The following is an 18,161-nucleotide window of genomic DNA, read 5'->3' as shown; positions in this document are numbered from 1 at the left end:
ATGCCATCTGCAGGAGGAACCAGCAGGACCGGGTTTCCAACTCAGATCCACCCAACTTCAGATTCTGTTTTTTTGCACTATACCACTTAGCTTCTATGTGGCCCTGAGCAAGTTACTTAACCTCTCTGGAACTTCCATTTCGTCTACAAAACGGAAGTCAGCATACTTCCCAGGTAAAGAGTGGTGTGGACTGGCAGGCAGGCCTGTAAGGTACTGAGGAAAGCCTGGCTCAGAATAAGTGCTAGGTAAACAGTGACAGCAGCTATTATGAAACTGCTAACTGCGTTGAGCCCACCAGGTTGCCACCAACTCCCCTGCCCTGGAGGCACACTCTCCAGCCTCAATTGGAGGCCAGACTAGACTCCTGGTCCAACAACTGCCCTGGTGCACTCTGTCTGCTCTGCCGGCTGTGCATCTGCCCAGCTTGGCCAAGGGCTCTGCTTACTTAGTTCCTCAGGCTGGTGCTGGGAGGGAGGGGCTCCCCACCCTTCCTGAGGACTACGCTGTGTCAGTGCACAGTGGGTGCATCAGTTCCTTAGGTGGGGGGAGGGAGAAAGGAAGGACAGAAGGGGGAGAGAGGGAGAGGAACGAGGGTAGGTGTCCGGAACTCTGAGATGGGGCTGCAGGCATCATAATCTCCGACTTGGCAGATTCCAGCAGGGGCACGTGGGCGACTGGGTTCTTCCCCAGGTCCGAAGTGGCCAGACCACTCAAGGGGGTTTGGGGGGAACGCCTCACCTTTGATGATGGACTTCATGTCACACTTTGAGGAGTCGATGTTGTGTAATGCGATGAGAAGCTCTCCAGGGTTCAGGGGGGACAAGGCTGAGTTCCCTTCACCTGCAGCAGGTGGGAGTGGCGGGGAGGTGGAGGAGACAGTATGGAGGCCTAAGAGACAGGTCCAAGTCCCCCCAATTGGGGGGAGCGGCAAATGAAGACAGGTGCCCTCTGGGATTAGGGGTACAAAGGGCTAAAGTAGCGGAAGGAGGAGACTGAGAACGCAAAAGGAGGGGCCTGAATGCAACAGCAGCTAGAAAGCCATCCTTCACAACCGGAGGGCATCATCAGAGGCCTTCATTGTGCTCTCCTCCTCCCCAGCACTGGGCTCCTACCCTCGTTAGGGCAACATCTAGTGTGATTCGGCTGCTCTCCCCCACACTTGCCCCAGGCTGGGCACCCATGAGGGCAGAGCTAGGACGAGCTCATCCCAGGTGCCCAGCACAGCACAGATACTGAGGGGAATTCGCTGGACAGGAAAGGCTGGGGCAGGCAACAGACTTGCAAACAGTGCTTGAACTGAATGCCACAGTGGAGGAGGCTGGGGGAGATGGCAGTCTTCTGGTGGGGTTTTGAGGGTCCCAGTCACTCTTGTGTGTATGTTTTAAATCACCAAATTACATGTGGAACAGACAGCCTCCACCCTCCTTAGCTCCAGCCACTGGGGTGAGGGGTGAGGAATCTACCCTATGCCACTTGGTAGTCTTTCTAGGTTAGAAGTTTTCTTTCTTTTTGACCAGGTCAAACAAAGACCCCTCACCCACAGCTGGAGGAGTTCAGGCAAGAGCTAAGGAAGGGCAGGAGTGCAGCCCATGTTTGAGGAAGAGTAGTTGGGTCCTAGAAGGCAAGACGCTTATAGAGAGTCAGACCTCAATTCCACAATTTTGTCCCCATTGTGGATGAAACCATCATCCATGTATCACAGGAGGGTGACCTGGGAGCTCTGGGAGAGACGTTGAGATGTCGCCAAGTCTGGACGGTAGCCCCAGAGAGCAAGATGAGCCCCCACCCCTTCCTCTCTAAAGATGGCATCCCTCCCCCAGCATGCCGCATCTCACCTCCAGGACCCCTTCCTCCTGCCACCTGAGGTGGGGTCTCCTGGGGGAGCTGGGGCACAGGGAGCCACGGGGGAGGGATATGAGGGCCAGGGCTGAGCTGGCCTCTGGTGGGGAGGAGAGCACATCACCTACCGTGCTGGGTGCCCAGCAGGCGGTTGAAGACCTCCTTCACCACTATGGGGTTGAGTTTGATGAGCTTTGGCAGGGCCTGGATCACTTCCTTCTACAAGGACAAGGCAGGGGAGGCAGGTCAGATACACCCGCCCACCTCCTCCAAACAAGCCTCCCCACTGCTCACCCTGGGGAGGTGGGGGGCAAGCTCTGGCCTCACCAAGCCCCTTCAGTGCTTTCCTCCTCTCACTTCCTCTGGTCCCTCAAGGCTGAGCTTTCCCAACTCTCTGGGCCTGACTCAGCCCCAGCCTCATCAACCCCCATCTGAGCCCCCTAGGCCAGCTCAGTGATTCCTCCTGCAAGTGGAGGAGATGGAGGCTCACCCAAGGTCCCACAGCCTGTTAGGAACAAGACTGAGCATGGGCAGCGGATGCACATCCTCAAGGGGAGGTGCCTCCTACGCTAGGAAGAGTGCTGCTTCTGTGGTTACATTTAGGTCTCAGGACAATCTTGTGTGTATGGGGGGTGGGGGAGGCGAGGAGGGTGCATCACTGTGATACTCACTTGACAGAAGAAGAAACTGAGGCTCAGAGAGGGGAGCGGCTTGCAAAGTGGACATTGACCCAGACAAGCCCCAGAATGTGTTTACAAGCATCTGACATGGGCACCTGCCTACCTCCTCCCCACCCCTGCCCTGCCACATCCTCGTCAGTGGGGGCATCGAGGCATCCAGCTCCATACCTTTTCCAGCCCATTGAGCACAGGGATGAGGAAGCGGACGTCGGGCAGTCGCTTGTGGTAGAGATCCCGGACCCGCTTCACCAGCTCTGGGGAGGGTGGGACTGCAGGTAGAAGCAGCAGGAGGCACAGGTGTTGGGGGTGGTGGGGTGAAGGTGAGCTCCGAGGAGGAGGAGAAATGGTGGTGGGTGTGGGGGGGGGCAGGGAGGGGCAACTCCATTTCAGAGCAGCAGTCCTTGGCCCCTTGCTTTCTCAAGTGCATTTAGCAATACACTCTTCCACATGGAGAAACTGAGGCCCAAGGATGGGGAGAGACTCACAAGAGGGCCAAGCATCTGGGGACCCAGCAGCTCTGATCCCCAGGCCCGGGGAAGGGGAAATGGGGAAGACCTGGGCAATGGAAGAAAAGGATGAAAGGTAGGGTCCCAGGGGGCACCTTTGTCCGTGAGGCTGTGCAGACAACGTGTGACCAGTGTCTCTGCCCCCTTGGGACAGTTTTCCACCAGCAGGAGCAGCTCGGGCGAGTTCATGCCCATTCCTCGGATCTAGATGTAGAGAGAGGGATGACAGGGAAGGCCCGGGGAAGGGGCTAGGTGATGTGAGGACGATGAGGGGCCCAGGGTGAGAGCTCGGGGAGGCCCAGGTGTCAGGGGCCGGGTGGATGCTGGGACTTGGGAGTAAGAAGTGGTGACAGAGAGAGTAGATCTTAAAAGTTCTCAATAGAAAAAAATCATTAATTCTGTGAGGTGATGGATGTAAATCAAACTTATTGTAATAATCATTTCCCCATATATACATATATCAAATCACTATGTTGTATACCTTAAACTAAGATAATGTTATATGTCAATTATATCTCAATAAAACAGGGGAAAAAAGTATTGGTGACAGCGTTCACAGAAGTGGGGGGAAGGGGAGGGAGCGTTGGGCAGAAGCATCTCCGTCTCTTCCACCCAATCTCACACAGACACAGGCTTCCTGCAGCTCCTGAGCCTTCACCCATGCTGCCCTTCTAGGCAGACCGTGCCTTCTCTCTGCCATCTCTGACTTAACCTGAGCTTTAATGCCCAACCTGTCCTTCGGTTCCTCGGTGAAGACTTTTCTGGCTTCTGTAGGCGCCCTGCCCACCCACCTCTGTGACTGCCAGGGCCCTGGCTTGGCTGCGTGCTCAGACCAGGGCTCGGACCTGCTGCTGCTTCTGCAGGCTTCCCCCCAACCCACCACAAACGCCAAACACAGGGAGCAGAGGGCCAGGCTTCAAGGGTTCATGCCTTCCTCTGCCCCATAAATCTTTACAATTCCAAGTGGAACTGCCAGTCTTTGCCCTCGAAGAGCTCAGAGTCTGGTGGGCTCACCTTGAGAATGGGGAGAAGAATCTGCTTCTTCCTCACACCGAGCCTATTACCCCCACATTACAGGTAAAGACACTGTTGAATCTGGGGGGTGGGTATGTGGGAATTAATGTACCACACTTTCTCCTTTTGTTTATGTTGGAAATTCTCAGTAATAAAACGTCAGCGACAGAAATATGAAAAAGTAGTTTCAAACCCAGCTACAAATCGGAACGGCAGACGTTCTGAATTTTAGGGGCCAGTCTGTAACTGAGATGCTTCTCTTGTGGGTGACCCTGGGGTTCCAGAGAGGAGCAGGAGGGACTTAGGCAATGACAACTAAAGATTCCTGTCAGCAAGGCAGGGGAAGGACAGCTCATAAATGATAACAGTGACACAGATGTTTACATGCATGAGGTCACGGAATCTCTCCAACAAGCTTGGGGGACTGAATTGTCTTCCCCGTTTTTACTGAAGGCTGCAAGTTTACGCAGTGAGAAAGTGAGAGGCGGAATGTGAACCTAGGTCCATCCAACTCTAGGCTCTTAACTGCGGGGTTACCCTGCTGTCTTCTCAGGAGCAGATGGAAGTGTGGACTACCCGCAAGTGACACAGCTGCTCAGCCTGGGGTGACAACCCTTAGTGCTCAGCACACACAAGGAGAATATACCAGGGGAAGGGCTGGAGTTGGGGACTGAGCCCCACCCATGGGTGGGCAGAGCCTGGTGGGCTCAGGGGCCTCACCGGCTGTTCGATGACCCTCAGCACTGTCCTCTTGATGTCAGCGATGGCCTCAGTGTACACGGCTGCCAGCTCATGGATCAGCTTGTGGTTCTGAGGCAGGAGGGCCAGGTAGAGGTACAAACACTGCTTTACTGTCTCCTCAGTCCAGGGCGCTGCCACCTCTAATAGGGCAGGGGGTGAAGATCAGGGCGGCCCCACTCCCCTCCCACCCCCAGCATCTGGCTCTTCTTGGGGGACAGGCACATAAGGGAGCGGGCCTGGGAAGCAAATTGTTTGGGCAGGAAGCCAATCATCTGGGAAATGGGGTGGAACCAGGACTGCTCCCCTTTCAGAAGTCTCTGCACTAAATTCCCATCTGGTCTCCTCTGACCACCAATCCACAAGGCGGTGAGAGAGATCTTTCCAAGTTCTGACCCTGTCCCTCCCCTGCTCAGTGCTCCCATGACTGTCCTATGCCCTTAGGATAAACCCCCAGCTCCTCACCTTGCTCCACCTGCCAGGTCCTGTTCAGGGTGGCCTTGCCTCTGGGGTTGTGTGCTCTGGTTACACCCTACTTTTGACAGTCCCCCAGGGCCCCCATTTTGGAGCCTTTGCACGTGCTGCTCTGATGCCTAGAACACTGCTGTCCAACTCCTCTTTCTGTACCTCCTCCTCTGGGTCTCACATAGCCAGTACCTCTCCTGGGAAGCCTTCCTGGCACCCAGGCTGCACCAGGGCTCCTGTGCTCCTCGAAGGCCCTGTGCTTCCTGCCACAGCCTGAACCTTCCAATTTAATGGTCCCTTCCCCTGGGGCCCGGGTCTCCCTGTCTGCAATTCTGGAGGACCCAGAGCTTTGCTGAGGAAATTGGCCTGCGATGATCCGGCCTGGCCTTTCCTGGAGCCCCATCAGTGTCTAGCTCTCCTTGTCCTCGGCTTTCAGCTCAGCTGTCTACTCCTTCAGGATGCTCTCCCTGACCCCTCACGCTGGGTCAGGCGCTCCCTCTGGGCTTCCACAGACTCCTAGTTTCGCCACCTGAGGCCTGCTCGTTCTGGTTATTACTGTCTGGCTGTCTTCTCTAGCAGGCTGGGAAGGGCTCAGCTTAGATCCAGCTCTGTCCCCAAGACCCAGCCCAGAGCCTGAGACACAGCGGGTGCTCAATACACCTCTGAAGAACCTGCACCAAACCTGTGTCCTTGTCGGCTCCAAAGAGCACAGATGGCGGGTTGGGGTGGACCAAGAGCTGTAGGTAGTTGAGGGCAAACTTCTCCACATACTCTCGTAGCTGTTCCTTCTCGTACATGCGCTTGATGAATAGCAAGGCCTGGGAACGCACCTGAGGAGAGAGTGGGGGAAGATGGTGGAGGGGAAGACAGTTGTTCTGAGCTTGGCAGCACCAGTGTGAAAACAAGCCGAAGTCTGAGAGAGGCCCAGATGGGCTGACTTACCTGTGCCCAAGACTGGTCACCGGCTTGGAAGAGAGGTTTCCTGGCCAACCTCAGGGCCCTGCACCACCTCACCATCTACCTGCCCAGCCCCACCTCTTATCGTTCTTGCCTTGCTTGCTTTACTCCAACCAGAAGGAGTTTTCCTCAGTTCCTCAAAAGTAACAGCGTTCTCCCTGGCTTTGAGACCTGGCACAAAAGGTTCCCACTGCCTGGCGTGCCTGTCACTGGCTGTATCCTATTTCACTCAGACATCCCCTGCTGGGAGCCATGAGGACAGGGCCTGGTCTGGGGCAGTGATTTGTCCCCAAAAGCACCACAGGGCTGAGCCAGGGTGTACAGTGAGGGTCTGCTGAATGAATGGACACAAGACATCAGAAAGGAGCTGGCAGGAGGCTGGAGCAGGGTGGACCAAGGGCCCTCTCAATCACACACATGCACACATGCTGTTCCCTCCGTCCAGGGAACACCCGTCGACTAATATTTCAGGTCTTGGCTCACACGACTCCTCCTCCAGAAGCCTTCCTTAGACCACCTCCCTTCCTCAGCCTCCAGGGTTCCGCCACCGCACACCCTACTCCACTCCTGGCACTGAACACACCGTGCGGGCCACAATGGCTCCCCTCCTGGTCAGTGCTCCCCCAGGTCCCAGCACACCGCCAGGCCTTGAGAGGGGCGCACCAACACGGGTGGAATAAGAGCGAAAATGGGACTGTCCTTCCTGGGAGGCGGTGAGTGTATATGTGTGTATATTCTAAGCAGCCTCATGCCATCGTAAATGGAAAAACCACCACCACCACCAAAAAATTGTTGCAAGAAGGACATTAGGCCCAGAAACTTTCAGGGGAATGTGGAAAAGACTGGGCTGGTTACTTGGGACAGAGGAAGGACTGAGTGTAACCCAGCAAAGGGTGATGGGGGATCACCTTGTCCTTCTCATGGGAGCTGAGGTCTAGCAGAACATGCAGGTACTGGAACTGGCGGGACGGGCGTTTGAAGATCAGGTCTCGAAGAGTGGACATGCCCAGGTAGGTGCGACTCTGCAGCAGGAAGGAAGGGAACCAGAGCTGAAGGCACCCGCGGTGTGCCTTTGGGGTGTCTCCCTTGCTTCAGTCAGATCTGGTCCTAGACAAAAGCTACTGGTCCCTCACAGAACCCCCCGCCACAGGCTGCAACAAGTCGGGCTCCTGCCCGCACCACAATGTTGGGGATGCAGGCAGATCTGCCGCCCATCCTCACCTCATCCTCACAGTACTTGCGAATCACCTCCAGGGCACTCTCAGTGATCAGCGGCGCCTCCAGTACAACCTTGGTGAAGATCCTTCCAGAGAGGGAGGGACAGTGAACGGCTGCAGAGAAGGGGCCCCCTGGTTTCCCTGTCCTGCTGATCGCAGCTCACAGCTGGCAGGCGCCCCCCCTCACAGAGAGCTCGCTCAACCCCCTGGGTACAAGCTTTGGAGGCAACAGAGCAGGGTTCAAACGCTGCCAGGTGGGTGTCTTGGGCAGAGACTGCCTCTCTGAAACTCAGTTTCTCCCCTCTGTCAGATGGGGATTTCTAGCTGCGGGCTGAGAAGGCCGTTTAATACAGCAATGGGAGGGAATGATGGGGGCTGGGAAAGGGTGTTGCTATTTTAGACGTGGTGACCACGAAAGGCTGCTTTGAGATGAAACTTTAGTCAATGCTGGCAGATGAGGAAGAGCCAGCCATGCAAAGAGTAGGGGGACAGCATTCCAGGTAGAGAGAACAGTAAGTGCCAAGCCCTGAACTCATCATGTTTGAGGAACAGAAGACTGAAGGCCAGCCAGTGTGGCTAAAGATTGGGGGCAGGGAAAAGCAGAGAGGTAAGAAAGGAGGCTAAAGAAGTTGGTAGGGATTGGATTACACAAGGTCTCATAAAACATAGTAAGAAAGTTGCATTTTATCTGGAGGACAACTGAAGGTTTTTAGTGGGGAATAACAACACGGTATTTACATTATAAAATGTCACCTGCGCTGCTGTGTGGAGAATGGATAAATTGGAGGTCAAGGACAAGGAGGAAGCCACAGAACTGATTCAGGCAAGAGATGGGGATGGTGAGAAGTCAACCCCCAGAACAAGACTCTGAAACAGGCACTGTTATTTATTCTATATTATATGAGAAAACGGAGGCCCAGAACTGAGTGACACAGGTCAGTCAGAGCAAGCAGCAGAGCTGGGAAACAAGCCCCGGGCACGTGACCCAGAGCCTACAGTGAGGTGACATTGTCTGCATGTGGGGAGAGTGGGGAGAGAAGGGGGACTTGGGATGGGCGCATGGAGGATTGACTCGGGTGCCGATGAAGACAGAAGTGGTCAGAAACTAGAAAGAAAAGGCAGGACACAGGTGGGGGGACTCTTGGGGACAGGAGGGTGCAGGGCCATCCCCCTCACCCATCCTTCTGGTCTGGCTTCTCCTGAAGGCCGGAGAGCAGGCGGATGAGGCAGTCCTCATACTTGTCCAGGGTGCCCGCGGCACCAGCTGCTAGGTAGGTGTTGTACTCCTGGTAGAGCCAGGCAAAGGCCAGGTCCAGGCGGGCCCGCACATCTTCCAGGATGAAGGACAGGACCTCGGCCTTCAGGCCCGAGTCGAACTGAGTCACCAGGCTGGCCAGGATCTTTATGCGCACCTGACGCGAGCAAGGGTCTGTGTTGGCGCGGGGGTGGGCAATCCCAGGCACCCCACGATGGTGCCCTGCAACTACTCCCACCCAGCCTCAGGGACCCCCAGCGCAGACCCGGTGTTAAGTGAGGAAGGAAAGGTGAAGAACCTTATTCTTGGTAGGTCTCATTTGTATGGAAGAAAAAAAAATGAAAAGGGAGAAAAAAAGTAATCATCACGGAATAAAACTAGAAGTAATCGCTAAAATTTCTAGAAGTAATATCTAAATTGTAAATATATGAAATTACAAATATCTAAAATATATCTAAATATCTAAAATGTATCTAAAATATAAATATCTAAATTTCTAGGAGTAATATCTACATACTTAGGTACACAGAAAAAGATCTTGAAGGATTCCCTTCATTTGTACATTGGTCGCCTCTGTGGAGGGGATGGCATGCAGTGCGGGCCAAAGGAGACTTACAGGCCCTCTGTGGCCTGGAAATATTTTTTTAACAGAGAGAATACGTTCATATACTATTTGGTTAATTAAAAATAAACTTCAAAAAAATAGGGAAAAAGTCGCTCGACTGAGGTTACAATCCCAGGAAGTGGCAGAATCAGGATTTAAAGCAGGTGTGTGAGTGTTTCTGAAGCTAACGAACAAGAATACTGTCAATCACAAGGCAGAAAGAGCATCATGGCAGCCCGCACTCGCAGGGCTCTTCCTTGCAGCCGCCCTGTGCTGAGTGACAGCGCATGCGTGTCCACACGTTTCCTCCTCCTTGTCACTTGTGTGGAGCTGCTATCTCTTCGTTTTATGGGACGACAGAGTAAGGCTTGGAGAAGTGGCCAGTGAACGGCAGAGCTGGAATCTGGAGCCAGGGAGGTTGACCCCGGGGCCTGTCTCTCTGCTGGGATGTGAGGTAGACTCTTGGGGAGAGGGACTGGAAGGATGGGCTGGGGGGTACAGAGGCACACCTGGGCTGCCCCGCTGCAGGCCACGGCCTTCTCAGCCCGCAGGATCCGCTTCACAGCGCCCAGCTTCATGGCCTCAACCTGGGCGTCGGTCAGGGGCTTCAGCACATCACTCAGACGGAAGATTTTCTTGCGCCCGCCGGCGCCTGCCAGCCTACATGGGAGAGTAGGGACAGGGACACGGTGACTCGGAACACCCTTTCTGGAGCCCAGGCCCACCCCAGGCCATACATACAAAGACACCCCCCACACTGTCTCTCCAGCTCCCCTGTGACTCTGAGGCACGGCAGGGCGCAGGGTAATGGGAAGGAAGAGGATGCTATTTCGGTTTTGTAAACAGCATCTCAGGGAAGGCCTCTATAAGGAGCAAGCAACGTGTGACTGGAGATCTGAGTGAAGCGAGGGAATAAGATCCACAAATATCTGGAGGATGAGCTTTCCAGGCAGAGGGAACAGGAGGTGCAAAGGCCTTCAAGTGGGAACCTGCTTGGCTGTTCAAGAAATACCAAGAGGTTGGTGTGACTGGAGGAGGGAGGAAGGGGAATGGAGAGCTCGGAGGGGCAGCATATCAGGCAGGGCCTTGTTAGCAAGCCTTGGCTGGGGACAGGGCAGGGACTGGCTGGATTCTGTGGTCTTTCAGGCAGGTAATGATGAGGACAATGACGGCAGCAACCAGCAGCTCTCCCTACGCGCTAGGATCACGCTCAGCGCTTTCTACATCATGATCCCTGTCCCCCCCAAGAGTTATCTGATTTAATCATCTAACCATCACTGTGAACTTGTTTAGTTCTCCTTCATCCTTAGAGAGAGATACTATCATCCCATCCCAATTTTAGATATAAGTAAGGGGTGTTTTTTCTAAAAGAAAACAACAGCTAAGCCTTAGTGGTTAGGGCATTGACTCTGGAATCAGACAGACCCTCATCCAGACCGATCTCTGTTTATCTGTCTTTGTCTGTCACACACACACCAAGAACCAGGCCTCTAGTCCTGCACCAGCACCTGCAAGGGGACTCACCGGGGCTGCGTGACGGGGATGATGGGCTCTGGCCTCCTCTTGGCCTGGGGCGCTTCCTCCTCCAGAGTGGACATGGAGCTCAGGGAGCCCACTACCGAGATGGCCTGACCCTGAGCTGACAGGCGCCGCTTGATCAGGACACTCTCAGGCTTCACCACCTTCTCCTCCTTGGGCTCCTCCTTGCACTGTTTGGTCTGCTCCACGCCTGAGGGGGAGGCAGCAAACGGGCTCTTGGCATGTCAGACCCACCCGCTCCCACCCAAGGACCTCCTGTGAGACAGGCTCTACTCTAAGCCTTGTACACACAAAACTCATTTAAATCTGCAAAATGCCTTTCTGGAGCAGGTACCTTCTTCATCCCCATTTTGCAATACAACAACGGAGACTCAAACTAGAAATGTCCACTCACTGCCGGTGGGAGTAGTAAATGGTATTGCCACTTTGGAAAGCTGATGAGCAGTTTCGAATAGCACTGAACATACCCAAACTCACGACTCAACAATTCCACTCCTTGGTATAAACTCAAGATAAATGAGGGCACATGTGCATCAAAACACCTATACACAAATGTTCGCAGCAGCTTTATTCACAATGGCCAAGAACTATAAACAATCCACAGGTCCATCAACAGAGGAGTATGGATAAACCAACAGTGGCCTATTCACATAATGAAGACTACTGAGCAATAAAAAATAAACTCTTGGTTCACACAGCAACATGGATGAACCTCAAAAACTTATGCTGATGGGACCTCCCTGGTGGCGCAGTGGTTAAGAGTCCGCCTGCCAATGCACGGGACACGGGTTCGATCCCTCATCCGGGAAGATCCTACATGCCACGGAGCAACTAAGCCTGTGCGCCACAACTACTGAGCCTGCGCTCTAGAGCCCGCAAGCCACAACTACTGAAGCCCGTGCGCCTACAGCCCGTGCTCTGTAACAAGAGAAGCCACCGCAGAGCAACAAAGACCCAACACAGCCATAAATAAATAAATAAATAAATTTATAAACAAAACAAAACCTTATGCTGAGCAAAATAAAATAAGCCAGACTCTATGATTCCATTTATAAGAAGTTCAAAACTAGAAAAAACAAATCTGTGGAGACAGAAGTCAGCACAGTGGTTGTCTCTGCACAGGGGATGCTTTGAGTGTCGACTGGAAAGGAGCAAGAAAGAATTTTCCAGAGTGCTGGTAACAGTCCTTCTCCATCTGGGTGATGGCTACACTGGTGTGTTCACTTTGTGAAAACTCACTAAAGTGTATACTTAAGAGCTGTGTGTTTCACTGTACATAATTTATACCTCAATAGTATTATTAAAATGGGAAACCACCTGGGGCTCAGAGAGGTTAAGTAACTTGACCAAAGACACACAGCTATTAAGTGGCTGAGGTAGTCTCGTTCAACTCAGACCTCAAACTCAGGTCTGCTGGATTTCAAAGCCCAGGGCCTGAAACTATTGAGTGGTCACTGTATCTATGGGACCTGTAACTATTTACACCTAAGATAGCATGATTTTCCATTTGCAGCACTACAAAGAGGTGCTCTTCCACTAAGGAGAACCCAGTGGCCACAGTGCCAACCCCTGGCCCTGGTCAGCTCCATGTGACACTCACCTGGCCCCAGTCCTGCGGCCGTCATCTGTGTGGCCATGAGCCGAGCCAGGTGCTTGATCTGGGCTTCAGTGCCTGCTGACTCCACTGGGGTGTAGATGGCTTGGAAGGAGGCGGGCATGGCCTCAGGCAGATACACCATGCTGATGAGGACCTGCAAGATGCCCAGGAAAAGGAACCTTCCCTTACTTATTGACTCAACAAACATTCGTTCCACACCCAGGCCAATGCTGGCGAAATGGCAGTGACTAGGACAGACCTGGGCCTGCTCTCATGGAGCGCAGATTCTTGCACAAGTCAGAGAGAAAACGAGTACTGATGCAGTGTGGTGCACGAGAGAAGAAGTAAAGGGTGCCACGGGACACAGTAAAGGGTGCCAGGGATGGCTTTGGCTCCCCAGGGCAGTGGCACATAGGCTGAGAATTGAGAGAAGGGCCAGAATCAGAGTGACACAGAGTGAAGTCTTGCAAGCGAGGGGTTGGGGGGTAATATATTCCAAGTACAGGAAGGCTAAGAGGCAGCAGAGCTGGTACCCTGCCTAGTGAGCGGAAGGAGGTTCAGTGACACAGTATAATATGAACCAGAAATTGACTTAAAAAAAAAAAAAAATCAGTATCCTAATAGAGCACATCCATGTCTGTCAGGAATTGGTAACAAAAGATAATCTCAAACTCCCTACAGGCTTGGAAGTTTAAATGCATGCTCTTAAATAATAATAGAACAGAAAGATAATGAAATAACTACAAATCAAAATGTGTAAGATACAGCTACAACGGTACTTAGATGGAAAATCAGATCCTTAAATGCTTACACTGGAAAAGAAAACTGAAAACTAATAAGCCAAGCATTTAACCTTGGGGAAAAACATTCACAGAAAGTAACATGAAAGAAATAAAGACAGCAGAAATAAAATGGAAAAGGTTACAAAAGATTATCAACAAAACTTAACAGCCAGTCCTTTGAAATGACTGAAACCAACCGAATCTACAGCAAGAATAAACAAAAAAAGAGGAAGAACACAGTATTAGGGACAAAAAAGTGGTACATTACTACAGAGACAGCAGGTATTATAAAAATAAAAGAATCTTATGAACTTCATGCTGATAATTTGAAAAAGACAATTTCCCGGAGTGTGACAGGGATAGATAAGGTACAACAAGTTAATGGAAGCCAAATCAGACAGGGTCTAAGGCAAGTTGAATTTAAGTTTTATCTGGAAGGAAACAAAGCTTTGGCAGGGATCTGAGCAGGGGAGCATCATGACTTGTACTTTACAAACATGCCTCTGCCTGCCACAGGGAGAGTGGAAGGCAGAGCCAGGGAACAAGCAGGTAGTTCTCTGTGTGAAAAGGGTGGGGCCTGGAGAGGGCATGGGCCATGGGGAATGGAGAAGAGGGGAAAAACTTGGCCTGAGGGGGAGGCAAAGAGTTTAACTCCCAAGTTTCTGGTGTGGGGACGAGAGGCATGTGTGCCAAGAACACAGGAGGGGCCATGGGCCTGTAGAAGAGTCGGGGGAGAAATTTCACAAGTTTAGTTTTGAAATGTTAAGTCTGAGGTGCCTGTGAAACACCCAAGGAGAGAAAGATGCAGGAGGTGGCCGCATATCCAGGCCCAGAGCTCACCAAAGAGATCTGAGCTGGAGAGAAAACTCCTCGCCACCCCAATCACCCAACAACTAAGCCCCTTGGAGGCTCTAGGCAGAGAGAAGGGAAAGCTGATGGTGACTGCTGTTGAGCATGGGAAGAGGTATTTATTCTCCATGAGCACCCAACAGAAAGGTCTCGGTGCTGCTACAGCCAGAGGACTGATGTGAGACACCCCACCACTCCAGCTCCCCTCATCAACTCAAACCAGTGGTTCTTTCACTTTGAAGCAGGTCATCTTTGAAAATCCAAAGAAAACACTGGTCATCCCACCCCACCGATGCCAATCCTACACCACTTAGCAAACAAGTCATGGGGTTCACTCTCCAGTTAACAGACCCTCCTTGCAAAGGAGAGGAGAGAGAGTGCGAGTGCGTGGGTCTAGATGGAGACTCAGAAAACCCAAAGGGGGATGGCGGGGGCAGTGACAAGTAACCTCCTGAAGGAGTAAACATCATGCAAGAAGAGGTCCATCCAAAGCGAGGAAGGCCCACTGGACCACACCCTCCCCACACTGAAAACAGAAAAGTGTTTCAGGTCTGATGTCATCTGGAAAGGGTGGGCAGTGTGGAGCGGAGGGGCAGAGAAAAGACTAGAGACCCTTCCTCCCTGCCTGGTGGGAAATGGCCCCCACCCATCCTCACCAGATTGGCCACATTGTCAGGTGTCAGCAGAGGCTGTAGGAACTCGGCTGTGATATCTGTGTCTGACTGGCCTGAGATCTGGGCTGAGGCCTTCGAGGTCGCTGAGGGGCCTGGCTCCAAGTCCTTGTCCTCGTCGTCTTCCCCCAGGTTGGGCTCTGGGATAGAGAAGGAGAAAAGATGATGGCTCTAGCGAGGGCAGCAGCCCTCCCCTCCTCCCAGGCACCCCCAGTGGTCCCTGCTCCCAGGCAGCCTCAGCAAATAGAAGCAGTGCAGCAGATGAAGACCTTTGTGCCATATGACCCTGGGGAACTACCTGCCTCTCTCTAGGCCTCAGTTCTCTTCATCTGGGAAATGGGAATAAGCCATACCAGCCTGGCTGATCAAACTAAGCTCCAAAAGACAAAAAGGTTAAGTAATAAGTTCACAGAGCTTTACTGTTTAAAAACACCTAAGTTTGAAACAGTGCTCAACCTCACCAGGAATCAGGAAAATGTAAAAACATCCTAATAAGACAGCGAATTTGCCTATATGATTGACAAAAAATAAAAAGGTTAGTAGTGACTGTTGTTAATAGGGGTGTGAACTGTGGAAACGTAAACTGGTATCGCCTTTTGGAAGGGCAGTTTGATAGTAGGTCAATATTTTAAATGTGCACACCTCTTCAACACAGCAATTCCACTTTTAAATATCTACCCTAAAAGCTTACAGATATAGCTAAGGTAAGATGTACAGAGAATTCACTGCAACACTGACTGTACAGAGATATGGCATACAGCTTCTATCAATAACAGGCTGGCTGACTACAAGCACAGCAGTTCTAGCTCAAGGGAAAAAACTAACGTGAACCTTAGAGAAAAGGCTTTGTGTGCAAAGACGTTCCTTGAAGCTGTATTTATAAGAGTGGAAAAGCTGCAATGTTCAATAGAGTAATGATTTAAGTAGATTAAGGCAAAAATATGATGATATGTTATGCAGTCTCTTCAAGTTTGTGACACATGTAACAAAGAGTTGATACCCTGCATTAACTAAGGGCACATACAATTCAGTTACAAAAGGCTGACCAACACAATAGAACGGGCACTTCACAGAAATACAAGTAGCTAATAAATGTGAAACCACATGCAGCCTGACTCCAACATATGCAAAAAAGCAAGCTGAGACCTAGGATACCATTTCTACCCAGAGAGTTAACAAATGTCCAGGGCTGGTAAGAACGGGTTAACTGGCACTCGCACACTGCTGGGGTTGTATACGCTGGTGCGATTTTTTGGAAAACTGCTATCAAGAATTTAGGGACCTCCCTGGCAGGCCAGTGGTTAGGACTCTGAGCTTCCACTGCAGGGGACATGGGTTCGATCCCCGGTCGGGCAACTGGGATCCCGCATGCCTCACATTGCGGCCAAAAAAAAAGAATTTAAATGCACCCAGCAGTAATGGACACATCCACGGCTCAGATCTTGGTTTCTGAAACTATTCCCTACTTAAAAGAAACCAGAAAAAAAAAAAAAGAAAGAAAGAAAAGGAAAGAAACCAGGGCTCCTTAGAGAAATGGCTGATTGAAGGCTGGGGTAAGGAAAGTACATGATGAGTCTAGAACACCTTGTTATGCCAGAAAGTAAGAAATGCTCAAAAGAACTTACAGGACACATTAAAGGGACACAGGAGCCAGCTCAAAGGCTCCTGCTACTAAATATAAGGCAATTTGAGTAACAAAATGAATAACAACAATAATGGATTATAACCCAGAGAATAAATAAGAATCCAGAAGTCCACACTAATAATAAAGTAGGAAGAAAAAAAGAAAGCTCTTCCTTATAGGAAAATGCCAAGTAATAAATGTAGAAAGAAACCTTTTTATAACCATTACAGTAATAACAGATGCAGGCAACAATCATTAATGGATGCCAAAACCACACAAAGTTTGAAGCAGAACTAGTATTTTACATAGTTTTAAGTATCTCTTCTCAGCTTATTATTTACAAAGGGAAAAAGGGTACTTTACACTAGAGAAACCCGGCGGTCATCACTTCGACCAAGAGATCAAATTCCCATCACCAATGATGAGACAAACTGACATCATGTGCCTCCTCACAACACACAGAGGAGGTCGGGGCATCACTTCTGCAGTGTTCGTGCCAAAAGTGCAGAACCTGAATCCTATCAGGAGGCAAGAGCAGACAAACCCAAGAGGAGGGACATTCTACCAAACAGCTGCCCTGGACTCTTCACAACGTCAAGGTAATGAAACAGAAGAAGAAGGCTGAGGAAATGATTTGGGAGACTCAAGGCATGTGACAAGTAAATGGAATGTGTGATCCCCACCTTGTGAAGGGTACACAGGAGTGTTTGGTATTATTCTTGTAACTTATCTGCAGGCTCGAAATTATTTCAAAATGAAAAGTTTAAAGTAATAGAAAAATAAAATTGGTTGGCAAAAAATAAATGTATAAGCTCTCTGCCCCATCAATCCCACTACTGGGAACTTGTCTCATGACTTGACACACATGCAAGACTGTGCACTACAGCAATCTTCATACTTTATAAAACTGGGCACAAATGAAATGTCCACCAACTGGGGGACTGGTTAAAGTGGTCCATGTACCCTATAGACTATTATGCCACCATTACAAGGATGCAGCAGATCTCCATGTGCACATAAAGAAACAACTCCAAGATAATTCCTAAACATATAAGGTACAGAACGCTCTGCCTTGTGTGCTTAATTAGGGGGAGAAAAATAGATCCCTACCTCACTCCTTATATCAAAATAAGTTATTTTTCAAAGTGAAAAAAAAAAACGAAAACAAAACTTGATTCTTTTTTTTTTGGCTGCATCATGGGATCCCAATTCCCTGACCAGGGATTGAACCTACACCCCCTGCAGTGGAAGCACGGAGTCTCAACCACTGGACTGCCAGGGAAATCCAAAACTCGATTCTTTCATAAATGTTCTAGAAACAAACGAGCACTTAAAAAAAATTTTTTTTTTTACAGTAAGGAAGGTTGCCATGGTCAACACTATTGATAAATAATACAACCATTAAAAAATTACTTCAGGGACTTCCCTGGTGGTCCAGTGGTTAAGACTCCGCAATTCCACTGCAGGGCGTGTGGGTTCGATCCCTGGTTTCGGAACGAAGATCCTACATGCCACATGGCACAGCCAAAAAAAAAAAAAAAAAATTACTTCAAAAAGAGACTTGATTTATAAAGGAAACACAGGAAAGGAGAACTCTATACATATAACACATATGAGGCATTTCTGAAAGAAAATCTAAGTGTTAATACTTGTGGAGTGGTTACTTTTGGGGTGAGGGATGAAAGAGAGACTATATTTATTTTACTCCTTCCTGTATAACTTAAGTAACTCATAATTACTTGTAAGTGTATTATATTCTTCAGTAATTTTACTTTGATATCACTTATCATATGTCACCATATTTATACAACATAATTTGTAATG

General features: G+C 50.5%; 1 protein-coding gene across 3 annotated transcripts in view; it reads right to left on the bottom strand.

Annotated features, from left to right (window-relative positions):
- The window catches only part of SYMPK (symplekin scaffold protein), a 35,848-nt gene that overhangs the window by 5,527 nt on the left and 12,160 nt on the right, over window positions 1–18,161 (bottom strand). For all 3 annotated transcript variants that reach the window (XM_067720402.1, XM_067720404.1, XM_067720403.1), the window contains exons 10-22: window positions 14,699–14,853; window positions 12,415–12,565; window positions 10,800–11,004; window positions 9,785–9,935; window positions 8,593–8,828; window positions 7,421–7,502; window positions 7,108–7,221; window positions 5,925–6,072; window positions 4,760–4,920; window positions 3,121–3,229; window positions 2,688–2,788; window positions 1,968–2,058; window positions 739–840 (exon numbers count right to left, since the gene is read on the bottom strand). In XM_067720402.1, the coding sequence (XP_067576503.1) occupies window positions 739–840; window positions 1,968–2,058; window positions 2,688–2,788; window positions 3,121–3,229; window positions 4,760–4,920; window positions 5,925–6,072; window positions 7,108–7,221; window positions 7,421–7,502; window positions 8,593–8,828; window positions 9,785–9,935; window positions 10,800–11,004; window positions 12,415–12,565; window positions 14,699–14,853 (1,806 nt within the window). The remainder of the gene's footprint in view (window positions 1–738; window positions 841–1,967; window positions 2,059–2,687; window positions 2,789–3,120; window positions 3,230–4,759; window positions 4,921–5,924; window positions 6,073–7,107; window positions 7,222–7,420; window positions 7,503–8,592; window positions 8,829–9,784; window positions 9,936–10,799; window positions 11,005–12,414; window positions 12,566–14,698; window positions 14,854–18,161) is intronic.

This window comes from Pseudorca crassidens, chromosome 20 (assembly GCF_039906515.1).
Source record: "Pseudorca crassidens isolate mPseCra1 chromosome 20, mPseCra1.hap1, whole genome shotgun sequence".
NCBI classification, from domain to species: domain Eukaryota; kingdom Metazoa; phylum Chordata; class Mammalia; order Artiodactyla; family Delphinidae; genus Pseudorca; species Pseudorca crassidens.
Note: the sequence above shows the minus strand (reverse complement) of the source record. Positions and strands in the feature narration are given on the sequence as shown.